Here is a 15627-nt window from a genome sequence, read left to right as displayed (position 1 = left end):
TCTTTTCTGCTCTCTTTCCAGTTTATCTGCTCGATCTTTCTGAGAGTCGGCATCTAGCTTCCACTAATAGCGCTTGGCTTCAAGTTCTCTGACCTTCTGCTTTAACTCATTTTTCACAGCTTCAAACTCCTCCTTAGCTATCTCAAGTTCAGAAGGGACATGCCTGAAATGCTCCTTCATGGTCCGTGTGTCCTCACAGTCTGGCACTGGGATGTTATCATTTTTTCTCAATCTTCGTCATTCCACATAATCCGGAGTGAGCATATCTCTAGCAGCCACAACATCTATCCAGGATACTTTCTGCCATGACTCGGCTATCTCTTTGATCTTCTTCTTATAATTGTCACCGTGATACACAAACTCTGATGTAGATAATCTGTATGTTGCTGGGACAAACTGACGTACCCTATACTGTCTAAGTGTCAACAACAGAGCATACCCAACTGCACCCCAAAGTCCAAGTAAGGTCATAGTGTCAGAATCCCCAAATAAGAAAAGAACGTCACTGAGGAACAACCAGGGGGCTCTCCAAGTAATATCCCGGTCCTGAAGATGTATGAAGACCTTCATCCATTTTTCCTTCGAAGCGCCTTCAAGCCATTTCATGGTGATGAACTCTCTCAAAGGTGAATACGTAGTGCTAAATCGATGGTAGGCAACCCCATTAGTTTTCCAGAAGTGGCTGTGAATCCAAACTTGAAGGAGCTGAACACATCCAATGAATCTACGTCCTCCAGCTCTTCGGCAATGGTTGAGAGATCGAAAGGTCTCGGCTAAGATGGTTGGTGATGGGTTGACTCGTTTCGGAAGTTGCTCAATCAGTTCCACCACGACTGCGTCAATGCATCCCAAAATCTTCGGAAAGATGATCAAGCCATACAGACCTAGTGCAAAAAAGGTCTATAGTCTTCCATTCATCAGGGTGGTCATTCATTAGTTTTCTTATGTGGATCCACTCAATTACTTGCCCGTTACCTTTGTTTTGGAGTCGGTCAGTCACCCACTTTTCATCAACCCCTGTAATCTTGGCCAGTATGTTCTTGAAAGGCTGACTCTTGATGTGTTTGATGTAGGCTCGCTCCAGTTTAATGTTTTCACAGTGCAATAGTGTAGTATACTCCTCGATGGTAGGTACCATGTCCTCTTGGTTAAAGGTGAAGCAACTATATCCCGGGTTCCAGAATTGAATCAGTGCTCGGAGCAGGGGCTCATCAGTCTTGACATGAAGTAAGAGGGCAATATCACCATATCGTTGGCTGAACTTCTGCTTTCTGACATTCTTCCAACTGTCCCAAATGTTTCACAACTCTTGGACATCATTCTGTTTCAGGCTGACATAGGCATAGCTAACCAGCTCTGACACGTAGTTCCCCTGAAGACTGTCTCCCTTCTCTTTCTGAGTCATCTCGGACCATAGTCGTGCCTCGGCGTTCTTAATCTCTTGTATTACAACACCTTTATCCATTAATTCAGATTATTTTATGTGTAACAAACGCTTTTTAAGGATCAATAGCCTCTTGTTATGATGCAAATGCAAAAAAAACAAACGCAAGGTAAAAATGTTAGTAAAATAAATAAATAAATGACGAAAGGAAAACAAAAGACGTGGTTAAGGTAAAAATATCCTAGGTTTTGGAAATGTGGTTTCGGGGTAGGCTCTAATTCTCCATGGTCTCCCAGTTTAGGTTCTAAAAACGGTACTCGATTTCTCCTTGTCGGTGCCCCCTTGGGCTTGTCAGACCCTTAGTCCTAAACCCATCACAGGCTTGTGTGGACTAAGTTAAACTCGAGAGGACACATTCCCTTATGCCCGCACGGTGAATAAATTCACACGAAGACATAAGGTATATGAATCCCGAAGGCGACTTGCTAGGCCCGCACGACGAATAAATTTACACGAAGGTGTCGCTTTCACCCTCACTTAAAACAGGGTTTGGAGCTCAGGTATAGAGCCTTAGATGAAAAAAAAACTTTGAAGGCTAAAATCATGAGAAAACGATTAGTCCAACTATTTACTCGAAAATATAATCAAAAGTAAGTAAAAAGGATCGAAATATTACCTTAAAATTTAAACTTACCCTTTTCGTTAAAAAGATAACTGGAAATTACCTTAGCCTGACTCACTTACCTGTGTCCCCAGCAGAGTCGCCAAGCTGTCGCAACCGTCTTTCGGTTGTGCCCCGGAATTGGGTTTCGACGTGAAAAATGGATTGGGAGTCGCCACCGATCATTTACTTTACAAAAAGTGGGTTGATCGGATACCTTATTTCTTACCTGATCTGCGTCTTACCAGTGATATGTCGGATCCGGGAGTCGGTTACGGTCAAGGAAGGATTAGCACCCTTGAACCGCCCTTTCGGTACTATGTAATTTCCAGTTGTATTTAATTAAGAAAGTTGAAAGTTTAAATTGAAAGGTAAAATAACGATCCAAAACTTACATTTGATTGATTGAAAATGTACCCTTAAAAAAGTAAAAAAGCCATGTTAGATAAAATGGTAAGAAATTAATTAATTAAATTAAAATGAAAAGAAAACAAATTAAGTAAAATGATAAAATGAAGAAAGCAAAGATAAAATAGTAAGTAAAAAACAAATAATAAAATATATATAAAAAAGAAAAAGAAAAAGAAAATAAATAAAACAAATAAACAAAATAATAATAACAAAGTACGAATAATATATATATAAAATAAATAAAAAGGTAAATATATATAAATTAATAAATTAAATGACGAAAAGAACATATACACATATAATGGTAAAAAACAAATAAAGATAATTACATATATATATATATATATATATATATATATATATATATATATAGTAACAATACTAATAATGATAATAAGTAGTTAAAAAAAACAATCACACCGAAAAGGGAAGAAAAGAAAGTAAGGTTTGGTGAAGTATAATTGACAGGAAAAAAAAATGATGAGGGTGGGGACAAAGTAGGTAGATATAATTAACTTGTGTAGAATATATATATATATATAATAATAGTAAAATGTATATATAACAACAATAATATCAATAAAAAAAGAAAATAAATATAATATAATGATAATAAAAAATATAGAAAATTAATAGAAAAATATATGTATAATATTATAAAATATAGCACTTAAAATAAAAAAAAACCAAATATATATATTAATAATAGGTATAAAAATTAAAATATTTAAAAAGAACATACGCATATATATATATATAACAAAATAAATAATATAAAAATAATACAAGTAATAATACAAGAATAATAAAAAGAAAGAGAAAGTAAAAAATATAATAATAATAAAATATAAAAAATATACATATATAATATAAATAAGTAGAATAAAAGGAAAATATAATAGTAAAAATAATAATAAATATAATAGTAATAATAAAAATGCAAAGAAAATAAATATATATATATATGGGTAATAACGTATATAAATAGCGAAAAATTAAAAAAGTGATAAATTAAAAATAAAATTAGCAAGTATGTATATATATATATAAAAAAAACTAATTAAGTGATTAAAATGAAAGGAATATAAATTAAGTGGGTAAATGTCAAAGAACATTGAATATTAAAACCGGCAAAAATAAAAAAGTTTTCATTTTTTGATAGATTTTCGTACTCTTATTCCAAAAATGTAGTTTGTTTTTGCGAAATAGCCTATAGGGAGCATAGATCTGAAATCAAAGTTTCGAAAAAACTCCCTCTGGGTCATCGGCTAAAACATTTGTCTTTGGGGTTCTTTAAAGAAAACACGATTAACAATGCATGCAAGTGAAGAGTAAAGAGAAACAAACAAAAGATAAAAAAAGCTTTCACATTTATTATTTCGAATCATTTACAATAGCTTTGCCTTTGTATTTTCCGTGTTTTCCTCTGTATTTTGTCTGTAAATCGTGTGTTACAATAGTGAGTTACAATGGCTATTTATAGTGCTTGTGGTTCCTATCTTTAGGAGTTTAAATCATAGTAGAACTCTATCCTATTTTTAGGAGTTTGAATCCTAGCAAAATTCTATCCTATTTTTAGGAGTTTGAATCCTAGTAGGACGAAAAGGTGTGTTGACAGCTCTCTTCAATCAAAATCATTGTTGGATCACTTGTATCCGATGAGATGTACCTTGAAATCTTATACGATGTTTCTTCATCAAATTCATCCATTATACAAATATGTTCAATTAAATTCGTCCATTTGCCAAGTCGACATCAACAGTTAAAGAGATATTCTCTCCAGATGTCTTAAATTCAAGTAATTATATTAGCGAGTGTATATTTTTTGTCAATGATTAAATTATTTTTAAATAAATAATACTTTATTATTACTCTAAACTATTAAAAAATTGTCCATTTTCATAAAAAAATCTCTCAAATGTGCATTTTCCATCGCCTGATTTTCCTCGTCATTTATGAGATATAAAGGCGCGAGAACAAGCATGGTTTTCAGAATCGGACCGGTTAACGAACCGGCCATGCTATCGGTTCACTGGTTCAACCGGTCAAACCGATCGGACCGGTCGGAAGAACCGGACGACGTCATAATTATTTAAAAAATTAAATAAAAATACCAAAAATATTTAATAAAAAATAATTTCTTATATCACAATTCATATTCAAAGCAAGTCATAACATATATAAGTTAAAAACCATAAAATCAAGTGAAACAAAATGATTCAAATTAACTACAACATAATATTTAAGGTAAAACATATTAAATAATAAATATAATTATATAACTATAATTAAAAAATAAATTTGGGCTAAAAAATCATAACAAAATAATATTGTTTGGTTTAATTTTTTTAAAAAACAATCTCACATGGCTAAGAAACATAGAAGATCATCCCAACTAACTTCTATAAATAATAGAGGTAGTTTGACATTCAAAATCATGGAGCCTTTTGGTGAGCATTGAGTGAACTATTCTTTCACTTCAATTAAGCTCGAATTTTAGGCTTCAATCGAGCTTCTAAATTTTTTTTGAGTTCAAGCCTTTTCGAGTTCAAGTTTCAATATTATATTTCGAGTTCGAGTTGAACTTGATAATTTTTAGCTCGTGAGTTTGAGTCGAGTTGAGCTTACTTTTACATTTTTCAAGTTCGAGTCGAGCTCAGCAATACTCGAGTTCGACTTGGCTTGTTTAACAAACGACATCGTTTGGTTTAATTTAAAAAAAAATTGGTGGTTTTTCTCCATTTTTTTTCGGTTTTCAGCCGATTTGGTTTGAACGGTTCAGTGATTCCGGACGGTTCACTAGTTGCGGTTCAACCAGTCTAGATTGAACCGGACTAGGTAACGATTTCCGGTTAAACCGATTGAACCGGCCGGTCCGGTTTTCAAAACACTGAGAACAAGGTAGGTGGATCGGTTTTCTTGATTCACCTTGAATTTTGGGTAAAATTCTATCAGACAGAATTATTATAAATAAAAATCTCAGATCAGGTTAAGAATATTTTTATCCTAAACTTCATTCTGTTTTGATTTTGATTTTTTTCTTTACAAAATTTATCTTAAATTTTAATTTAAATAAGGTTTAATATAAAACAAGTGTCTAAATTATACATTGAAATACGATTTGGTGCCTAAAGAATTTTTTGTTAAAATTAGGTGTCTAATGTTTTCAACGTTACACTCTTATGTGTCCGGGCATTAACCGTCGTAAAAAATCTCTGTTAAGTGACACGTGTCATGTTAATATAATTTTTAGAATTTTTATTTAAAATAAAAAAATTCCAAAAAAAAAACCATTTTTTCACATCTTAAAAAGAACCCAAAACTTTTAAAATTTTAATTTTAATCTCTTTGCCATGACCGCCACCAAAGCCGTCAATTGACCGAACAACCAATGATGTGTGACCAACCAACCAACCACGACCAAAATCCCCATACTTTTACAACAGATCGAACATCTAAAAATTATATAAATGAAAGATTTTATTTTAGGGTTTCAAAACCCTAAAAATCCTTTAGATCAATCGTGATAATCAATCATTTGATTGGATGTGATGGCCGGTTGTTTGTCGTTTGGTCGATCGTGGTAGTCGGCCGGGACATTCGACCTTTGGCTGTTTGCAGGGGAGGAGGAAGAAGGGGAGTTTTTTTAATAAAAAATATTTTTATTATTAAAAAAATATAATGAAAGATGTCTTAAGAGTATAACGAATAAAATGTTAAATGTCTATTTTTAGCAACAAATTCTTTAGATACTGAATTGTATTTTGAGATATAGTTTAGACACTTATTTTTATAGTATTTTTTTAAATAGAAAAAAAAATTTATAACATCAGGTGGAATTAGAATTACACCATGAAAGCGTAAACGTGCAATGGTCAACAAAATCATACCTTGAACCACCTGAATGGGTCTAAGATTATGAAAGAAACATACCCCTTCCCTTTAGGAGATTGATCTTTACATAATTGAGAGAAAAGTAAAACGAGGAGAACCGGTGAAATATGGGAAGAGAGAGAGACAACAGGGCCACATGGCATGGGATCTATCTTGTAAGAAATTTCGAATTAAAAACAGCTTGAAAAGAAAACACAGGGCATGGTGCAATAGAAAGATGCCTCACTTTTTAGGTAACGGTTGCACCCTCAATCACGGAGGTTGGAATATGAGGACGTCTTTGCTGGAAACCACCTTTCGTTTCTCCTCCTCCTTTTCCTTACCCTAATGGAAGTTTGGTGGTCAAGTGTTGTCAGCAACCTAACATCATGTGTCAATGGTGAAGGGATCAATTGGATTAGTGGACATTATGCCTAGTGAAATCATCACCATCAGATGCTACTTTGCTTGTTTATAGAACATCTTGATGATGCTCACGATGAAGCCGATAGTGTTATAATTAGTTCGAACGGTGACCGGGTCCATTTTCTTGACGGAAAAGAAGCCATCCATCGGAAGCTTGTAGACGACGGCGCCCCATATGTGCGTACATCTGCAAAGAAACTCTGAAAAATAGTTTGCCTGATAGTTACAAATAGAAGATAATGGCAGACGTGTTACAGTTCTTTGATCCACTTTCTTCATAAAAAGGAACTCAATTTAAACTCAAGCTTTAAACTTACATTACAAGAGAAAGAATGCATTCCATTAAATTTTCATTTTACACGAATATGTGAGTTTGGAAATATTAAATGGTTTATAGAGGTGTCCACTTCGGCGTAGTTACAGATAATTGCTTTACACCCGTGTTTAACTCGATCCGGTTGCCCTGTCATTTTTCGGAGCAGTGACGGGTTCAAGGTTAAGATCTCCAACTCCCCTGGGTGGACCGATGCTGCACCGAGCCGTGTTGTGCATTTCGATGGCGTCTTTTATTTTCTGAAACTGCAGACCATTTTCAGAACATCCAGATTAAGTAAGAAGAAAGGGGTTTATAAGATGGTATATATGCTAACAAGAGCTCATGAATGATGCATATTTCAATGAACATGAACCCGGTTTTAAGAAGTTCATTCCCGGATATTATCGTATTCACGCTATCATGTTCTCGGTTATACAAATCAAGGACTGCACTGTATTTCTTCGAGGTCGTTTTAATATAGTTAAGCTGTAAGAGAACATTTGAGGTCATTGACCTACATTAGCCCAGGCCTCAAGCAAAGCAGTTCAAAAGAAAGAAATTAACCCTTAGCTCCTTGGTTCCTATAAGGTGTCTTCTAATTCTAGGAGAGAACTCATTGGGACCATTTTCCAAGCAATCATTTAGAAATAAATTCTATGGTCCGACACCGAGATCGGAATAAAGAAAGCAAAAAACAACTAACCTTAGCGAGTGAACAAGAAAACGACTCCAGCTGTCCATCTGCTCCGCGATAGAAGTGGAAATAAGGAAGAACCTTAACATTCAAACTTTTACACATAGGTTTGTTCTCGTCAAAATTTACTTTGAGGAATGTAATATCCGGATGTTCTTGAGCCGTCCTGCAAAGCTGAGAGATCGAAGGGAAAAAGGCAGCTCTTAGGAAATGTGCCCTGTTCACTTGGAAAAACTCATTCTCACCCTATTCAACCAAATTAAAGGAGCAATTTGGAGCACCAATGCGAACCGAAGGCAACCATATCAAGCAAACAATCTTTACAAGGGTGTCAAATTTACAAATGGATAAGACAATAAGCAAAAAGGATATCCTGAAAACATGTTTTCAGCAGAAAAGTATAAGTTTTTTCATCAACTAATATCCCTCAGGCTCCGTTTTTCTACTCACAGCACCAACATCAAAGCGACACTCTGACCTCTAATAAACAAGAAGAGAAACTATGCGTTTTTAGTAGCTGCTGCATCTCTATTATCAAGAGCTTAATTTTTTTCAATCGTGATAATCTTGAGGTTATGCCTAATCGAATATTACACGGCCACAAAAAGATGAAGCGACTTACCTTGGGAAATAATGCTCTGCATGAAGCACACCAACTACCGTAAAATTCCACAATAACCAATCTATCTCCCGCCTGACTTAAGGCATCCAAAAATTCTTGTGTAGAATGAATATCAATCATATTTGGTCCCGAGTTTCTTTCCCACCATTTCGGCTGTTCAGTTTCGTTAACAGTTGCACGTACCTGAAGTGTAAGAACTCGGTTAATACCACCATTTCGTTAACAGAATGTTCTAACGACACCGGCATTAACAGGTTACTTTATACCATCCGTACTCCATAAACACCACTATTAAAAGAAGTGAATGCCATTCATCACATTGCAATCACCGACTTAAATATATTAGCATGGAATTTCAAAACCTTTTAAATATCAGTATTATTTCAGTCCAATGCATATAGTTAATTCAGATAAAACGATGTGTCATTCATACAAAAGAACCTCATGCTCCGGAGAGAAACAAGCTGGAAATTAAGCAAATTGTAGTAGAGTGGTGCAGAAAAACCCTGGTGTATAAGTACAAGAAAAATAAAAGATACTTGAAGAAAGGCTGCTCATTTTTTTGCAAGCTAAAGCGAAACATGGTGGACTTAAATCGGACGAAAAAAAATCACTAAAATCCATGAAAAGAGCCTTTCAATTGGGGATTTTCGCTTTACTAAAAGTAAACAGTTTTCAGAAGTACCAAGTACTCAGCAAACTAGCACACAAAGCCATTACTAGGGACCTTCACCTTTTAAAGAAGCTTTTCACATAAAGTATCGAAATTTAGCTAAAAATGAATCTAAAGATACCTATTTCAATAACAACATTCCACAAGCAAAAAAGTCTGATAAACCAACCACTTACCCTCCACAGTAAAAACCATAATTACCAAGGAAAATTGCAAAAGGAAACGAATTTAGGAAAAGGGTACTCATGGTTTTAGCTAAAAAATTGAAAGGGAATTCAAAATCAGAAAAAAGGAAGAATGCAATTACCTTGAAAGAGAGTGATAGTTTTCTGGGAGAACAAGCAAGGCGAGAAGGACCAGTAGGAACAATCTTATCCAAATTCTGATTGATGGGTACAAAAGACGACTGTGGAGAATTCAAGGCCAGGTGAAAAGTGGTGAGCAGAGAAGGGGAAGATAATCGAAGTGAATGAATTAACGATGATGGTGATGATCGAATAGCGTCTGCCATCAAGAGATTATGAGGAAAAAAACTAAAACAAAAAATCAAAAGCAAGTCTTGGGGTTTTAATTATGTAAATCAATTTATAGTGGTGGGATTATTAATATGTATATGTTTATTTCATCTAAGTAAAAGAAAAAATAAGTGAAGAGCAGGAGGTTGAAGAAGAGAGCGAGATAGTTCGTTTAGGTTGAAGAAGATTGAAAGTAAAATTCATTGGAAGAAGACGCATCCACGTATGCATCTTCAATTCGTTTGTTGTTTTTTCCGTACACAAGATACGCTGTCGTTTCGTTAACACTTCTTCTGTTAAGTCCCATAGTGTATTCAACTCATTACAAATTAAAGAAATTAGAATATAATTGATTAATTAAACAACATAATTCCTATTAACTTTGAAATTGAGTAGTTATCGACGATTAATTATAATTATCACTATCAAATTTATATAATTTTAATTTATATAATAATAATTTTAACCTTCAAACTTTACATCAAATTAATGTTAATCAAATTAATGTTAATTATTATAGCTATTTATAGGTTAGCAAACTGAATATATGGTCGTTATATCTTGGATTTAACTTTGGTAGGTCACGTGTGTTGGTAATACAAATAATTTCACATTGAGTATGAATCATTTGGCGTGGTCCAATTCGGTTTGTATGTGTTTTGTTAGACAAGATCCTCCTAGTAGAATATCATTTATCAGAGTTTATTTTACCGTTTATTGTAACACCCATATCCGAATCCAGTAATCTAAGTGTTACACGAAACCATCGGGGTGGCTAACCGCTAAATTCAAAACCTGGTTTTCTTTCCATTTCAAATTATGCTATGATTACCAAAATAGACATCCAAAACAGTTATTAAACTTTTTCCATAAATCAGAGCTCCATGACATATAGTTCTAAATCAAATAATACAATGTAAAGTTTTCAACTCTTCTAAGGTTAAACTTTACAACTTCAAATACAAAAGTAAGAGTCATATGAATACACATCCCCACTACAAGTAACCATATAGTACTATGTGAGGAATACTGGAAATCCTGTTGTGACAGTACTCCTTGAACGACTAACTATACTAACCTGGGAATGAATACATCTGAACATTGAACTTACAAAACCAGTAGTATAATTACTAATATAGAGTAACATATGAATATCATAAACATAAGCATTCTAGAAGACATTGTAATAAGCAATAGGTACATGCATGATCATAATCAAGTGTTACCTACTTAAGGTACAATAGTTATAACGTTGTAGTTTGAGCCTCATGCTTCCCTTAGTCTTTTATTAAGGGTCTTACCATGAGTATATATATTGGGTCTCTAACCATAATTTCAACAATAACAGAATACCATAAGCATATATATCAAAAATATATATGGTAGAATTGTCATCGATTAACAACAGTGCTTTAACACTGATACTAAAGTGCCTCAGCACTGATACGGAAGTACATTAACACTGATACTAAAGTGTCTTGGTACTACTGGAATATATTTGGATATTTCACATACATATACTTTAGACGATAGTCATGCATACAAGTAGCTCGAGTGTCCTTATCGTTTCTTGAGTGTCAAGCAAAAGCATAAGACTTATGGAATCTTACATCATAAGGTTTATATGGTTATCACATGTATATCATTATTGTAACACCCCTGACCTGTACCCGACCCAGATACGAATCCGAAGTGTCACATTTGACTTTTCAAACATACAAAATTCACAAATAGTAATAAAATTTAATATTTGTTGTCCCAATCAAGATAAAGAAAATAATACGATTCTAAATAGAAAATCATTTCACATAAAACCTTAATAATTTACATAAATAACCAAAAGTAAGAGTTTACAAAATCGATCAGAGCATTTCAAATTAAAAGTATAATACATGCCAATGGTTTACAAAATTTACCCAAAACCTACATTTTATTTGTTCTGATCTGATCTTCTGTTGATATGCTATCCTTCACCGCTTAGTCTTCTACTTTCTTCAAACCTATGCGTGAGAAAATCACACGCTAAGTCGATGACTTAGTGAGGAAATACTAATAGTGCTAACTTATTAACAGAAATTTATTTGGTTTATTCAAATTATTTTGCAAAGAACTTTCTTTATTTTCATATCAAAGATATACTTATGAATAATTACATTTTGTAAGTCTTTATTTCAAGTGCCCAAGGTATACTACTGAGAACTCTAGGCATCTGAGTACTATGAGGTTGTGCACTAATGTTGTCACCACAGCTCGTAATTTGCACTGAAGTGCCACATAATTGTCCCGAATGACCACATAGGTTTGCACCGAAGTGTGACATGGGTTTGCACCGAAGTGCCACATATTTTTCCCGGATGACCATATATTTGTCCCGAAGGACCACATAAGACCCTCGACTCTTGGCATGCCAACTATACCTCTAATCCTCATACATATACTTTGGGCTATTAATCACATAATATTGTTCAATCCTTATTCAAAGTGTTTCTTATTCACATAGTTTTTTTTTCTCATAAAGTTTGTTCACATTCACTGGTTCAAAGTTTACATTTCCATAACATAAAATCATAAAACACAGTTTGTATAATGGAAATTGAATAAAATATTGAAATATAACATAAAATAAATATAAAGTGTTCGATCGAAAACACGGAGGTTGGCTTATCACAAGCCTTCCTCAATTATATTACAAGAAAGAGAAGTTGCACTCACCTTTGCCTCACTAAAGTCTAATCCAAATCCTTTTGAATCGATACTCAAAATGCCAAGCTGACTGGAAGTCAATTACGTTCAATCACTATACAAAACAATCTAAAATCAACATCGTTCTTAACTAAATTATATTGAATCATAATAACTTAGGATGCAAGAAACCCTATATTTTCATTTCATGCTTGAAGGTATCGGTACTACCCTAATGGTACCGATACTACCCTTCAAGGGTATCGATACCTCCTCAAGGTATCGATACAACCCTTACAGTTACTCATATTTAACCCATGAGGTATCAGTATTGTTCATAAGGGTACCGATACTCGAAGCCCAGAATGACCATTTTCATCTCAAAAATCACCTAAAAATCCTCCCAACACTCTCATAAACACATACCTTAAGTCTATAAACTCACCTTTATACTTCCAAACCAACTTGTTAACATTTACTACTCTCAAACATCCCAAATTCTCATTTGAATACTTGAATATTCAAATCATACCAAGATTTAAAACATATTTTTAACCAATTCTAACAGTCCTAACTCTTAAGTTAGATCATTTATAAGTCAAATATCCAATTAAAACTTTAAAAACTACATTATATTAACAATTCATTTCAAAACCCATTTTGTAAATTCACCTCTAATGTATTCCTCTTGTTGTTTTAAGACTATATAAGCTTTCCTTAAGCTTATATAACATCCAAACTTCCATTAGCCAACTAAAATTCGAAGAAACCAACATATTTTAAAAACTTACCTTTGGATGAGAGAGTGCACGACAAGAAGAAGAATGAAAGAAAGGATTCCATATGTCTTCAAACCCATGCTTATCTCCTAAATAAAGGAGATAATAATCTTTTATTATCAAAAGACCATATTACCCTCTCAAATATAACAAAATTGCTCTTAGGTCTACACAAAAATTCCACCATAAATCACTAAGCTTGTCACTTTATTCTAATTTAACCATTGAGTTTAAAAGTCTTACATTTTGGTCATTGACCCACTAATTGGGATGTTACAATTATTATCACGAAGTTATCTTGTAATTATTATCAATTACAACACAAGTAGGTGAGATCGCCCCCTTGCTCACTACTATTTTATTCGTTTTCTCTCCTAGAACATTATGTAAGAGCTTAATAGTATTTTACTATTTTATGCCCTTAAGGCAATTCATATCCATTGTTACTCGCTTGGTATATTATACCTAGCCCAACACTCGATTCGAGGACAGTTCATTGGCAATGACTCCCTATTCGTTCTCATCACACTTGCCATCGATTCGCCATTGAACTGGTAGAACAAATTATACATCTTTGATTATAGGTGATCACGTAGAACTTGTTTTCCTCTATCACGTTAGTCTCATCGTCCATTGTCTCATCACTGACACGTCTTTCGAAATGATCTTTTATTCATAATTACTCAATATGCGTTCGATTGAATATACTCATTATTATTTCACCTAATATGGTTACTTTGGTTATAACATACTCCTAAGATTGTTTCTAGGCACCTTTTACCATTTGAGTCCCTCTTGGACTAAGTCCCACCATTATGGGTCATCCTTAACTCTTACGGGCCTTAATGAAGTCGAATGTAACAATTCAAAATAAGTAGTATCGATACCCTACATGTAGTATCGATACTCCTAGGTTAAGTATCCATACAAAAAATGGCTATTGGATTACAAAACATTAATCCCAATATCGATACTTTTACCTTTAGTATCGATACCAAAGCTACAATATCGATAATGCTCCTTAGAGTACCAATACTTGTATCGATACTGTTACCCTTAGTATCGATACCATAACTACAATATCGATACCACTCTTTAGAGCACCGATACTCCCTACATAAAATGTCTAAAAATCATCCCAATTCATCAAGTATTGATATTGTTCATCCAATATCGATACCCTAACCCATAAAACCTAGAAACAAGGTTAAAAAACCCTAAAAATCCTCATAAACACTTTAGTTTTGTCACAAATCAAATTCTAAATCATAAAGGAGTTATTTAGGGTCATTTAACACTATCAAAACACTATTTTCGCACTAACAACACCATCTAAGCATGAATCAAGTAAAACCCCTAAATATCCTCAAAAACCCAAATCCCTAACAAGACATCACATTTAGGAAATTCATAACACAAAAAAGGATTAGAAATACACTATATTGGTTAAAGAATCCCAAAATGAACCTCATTTAGCTATCTATCACTCTTTTCCAAGACTTGGATGGCAACCCCCACTTTTTCTTACAAACAAAGAACCCAATACTTTGATCATTAAAAAGAAGTTGCTGAAATGATTAGGAATAAAATTGAAGCTTAGAATAAGTACAAAAGGGCTCAAATGACTCACCTTTAACTATGACACTTGGAGAGGAAGGTTGAGAAGGAAAGATGGAGAAGAATGAAATAAGGAGAAGATGATGAAGAGATAAAATGACTATCATCTTTTCAACAAGGGTAGATTCACACTATTGGTTCCTCCTTATCTTCCTATTATTCAAATATCCCCCTTTTACTAATAATTGGGCTCGATCCAAACCCAATTAAGCCTACACTTGACCCAACAACTTCAAATACAAACTCTATAAGGTCTACATACCTCTCGAGTTAATCCAGAATTACTAGCCTAGAAATTGGGTGTTACATTTATAGTCGTTACAAAATATTTAATATAGTTTATGGTCATTAGAAAAATCTTTATGACTATAAATTATTTTGTAACAACTATTGGATCATTTACCTTTTTATCCTTATGTTGAACCTATAAATATATATTTATTTTTTCATTTCATATGGCACTTTAAGAGAAATATGTAACACCCAATTCCCGTAGATGTTTCTGTACACGAGTTATAGATGTCACATCACTTTTAAAACTTTCCACTTTTGAAGAACCAGTAAAAATTTTGTTTCTAATCATAAAATATTTTAATTTAATAAAATAAAATATTCATTTACTTATAATATGTAAACAAATCTTAAAGGTTCGAACATCTTTAATTTTTACATCATCCTAAGTCAAAATATCTTTCAGAGCATTATAATAAATTTATTACATGCCAGCTAACAACATCAAAAGTAGACATAGTTGTCGTACATTTACTGATGAGGCGACCATTGAATGACAATGTCAGATGCACTCCTTACTCCGCTCGCTAAAACCTAAGCATGAAATAAACACATGTTAAGTATTTACTTAGTTAGACAATAACACTAATGAGGTGAAATTAATACATCAATACATTATAACTATCAAAATATGAATTTATTGTTTTCAAAACATTATAAGTTCTTTGGGGTGCACACGTAGT

General features: G+C 33.4%; 1 protein-coding gene across 1 annotated transcript; it reads right to left on the bottom strand.

Annotated features, from left to right (window-relative positions):
• Positions 1-7009: 7009 nt before the first annotated feature.
• Positions 7010-9671, bottom strand: LOC120129612 (thioredoxin-like 2, chloroplastic). Its single transcript, XM_039147079.1, has 4 exons — positions 9368-9671; positions 8388-8570; positions 7775-7939; positions 7010-7334 (listed from the first exon to the last, which is right to left on the bottom strand). The coding sequence occupies exons 1-4, from the start codon at positions 9569-9571 to the stop codon at positions 7200-7202; spliced, it is 687 nt and encodes a 228-aa protein (XP_039003010.1). The 5' UTR covers positions 9572-9671; the 3' UTR covers positions 7010-7199.
• Between the last annotated feature and the right edge of the window lie 5956 nt (positions 9672-15627).

This window comes from Hibiscus syriacus, unplaced genomic scaffold (assembly GCF_006381635.1).
Source record: "Hibiscus syriacus cultivar Baekdansim isolate YM2019G1 unplaced genomic scaffold, ASM638163v2 tig00110503_pilon, whole genome shotgun sequence".
In the NCBI taxonomy this organism is placed as follows: Eukaryota; Viridiplantae; Streptophyta; class Magnoliopsida; order Malvales; family Malvaceae; genus Hibiscus; species Hibiscus syriacus.
Note: the sequence above shows the minus strand (reverse complement) of the source record. Positions and strands in the feature narration are given on the sequence as shown.

Coding starts and splice junctions, on each gene's coding strand:
- LOC120129612 (XM_039147079.1), bottom strand. CDS start 9,571: ATGGCAGACGCTATTCGATCATCACCATCATCGTTAATTCATTCACTT. Junction 8,571..9,367: donor AACTATCACTCTCTTTCAAG/GTAATTGCATTC, acceptor CTTACACTTCAG/GTACGTGCAACTGTTAACGA. Junction 7,940..8,387: donor GCAGAGCATTATTTCCCAAG/GTAAGTCGCTTC, acceptor TCGATCTCTCAG/CTTTGCAGGACGGCTCAAGA.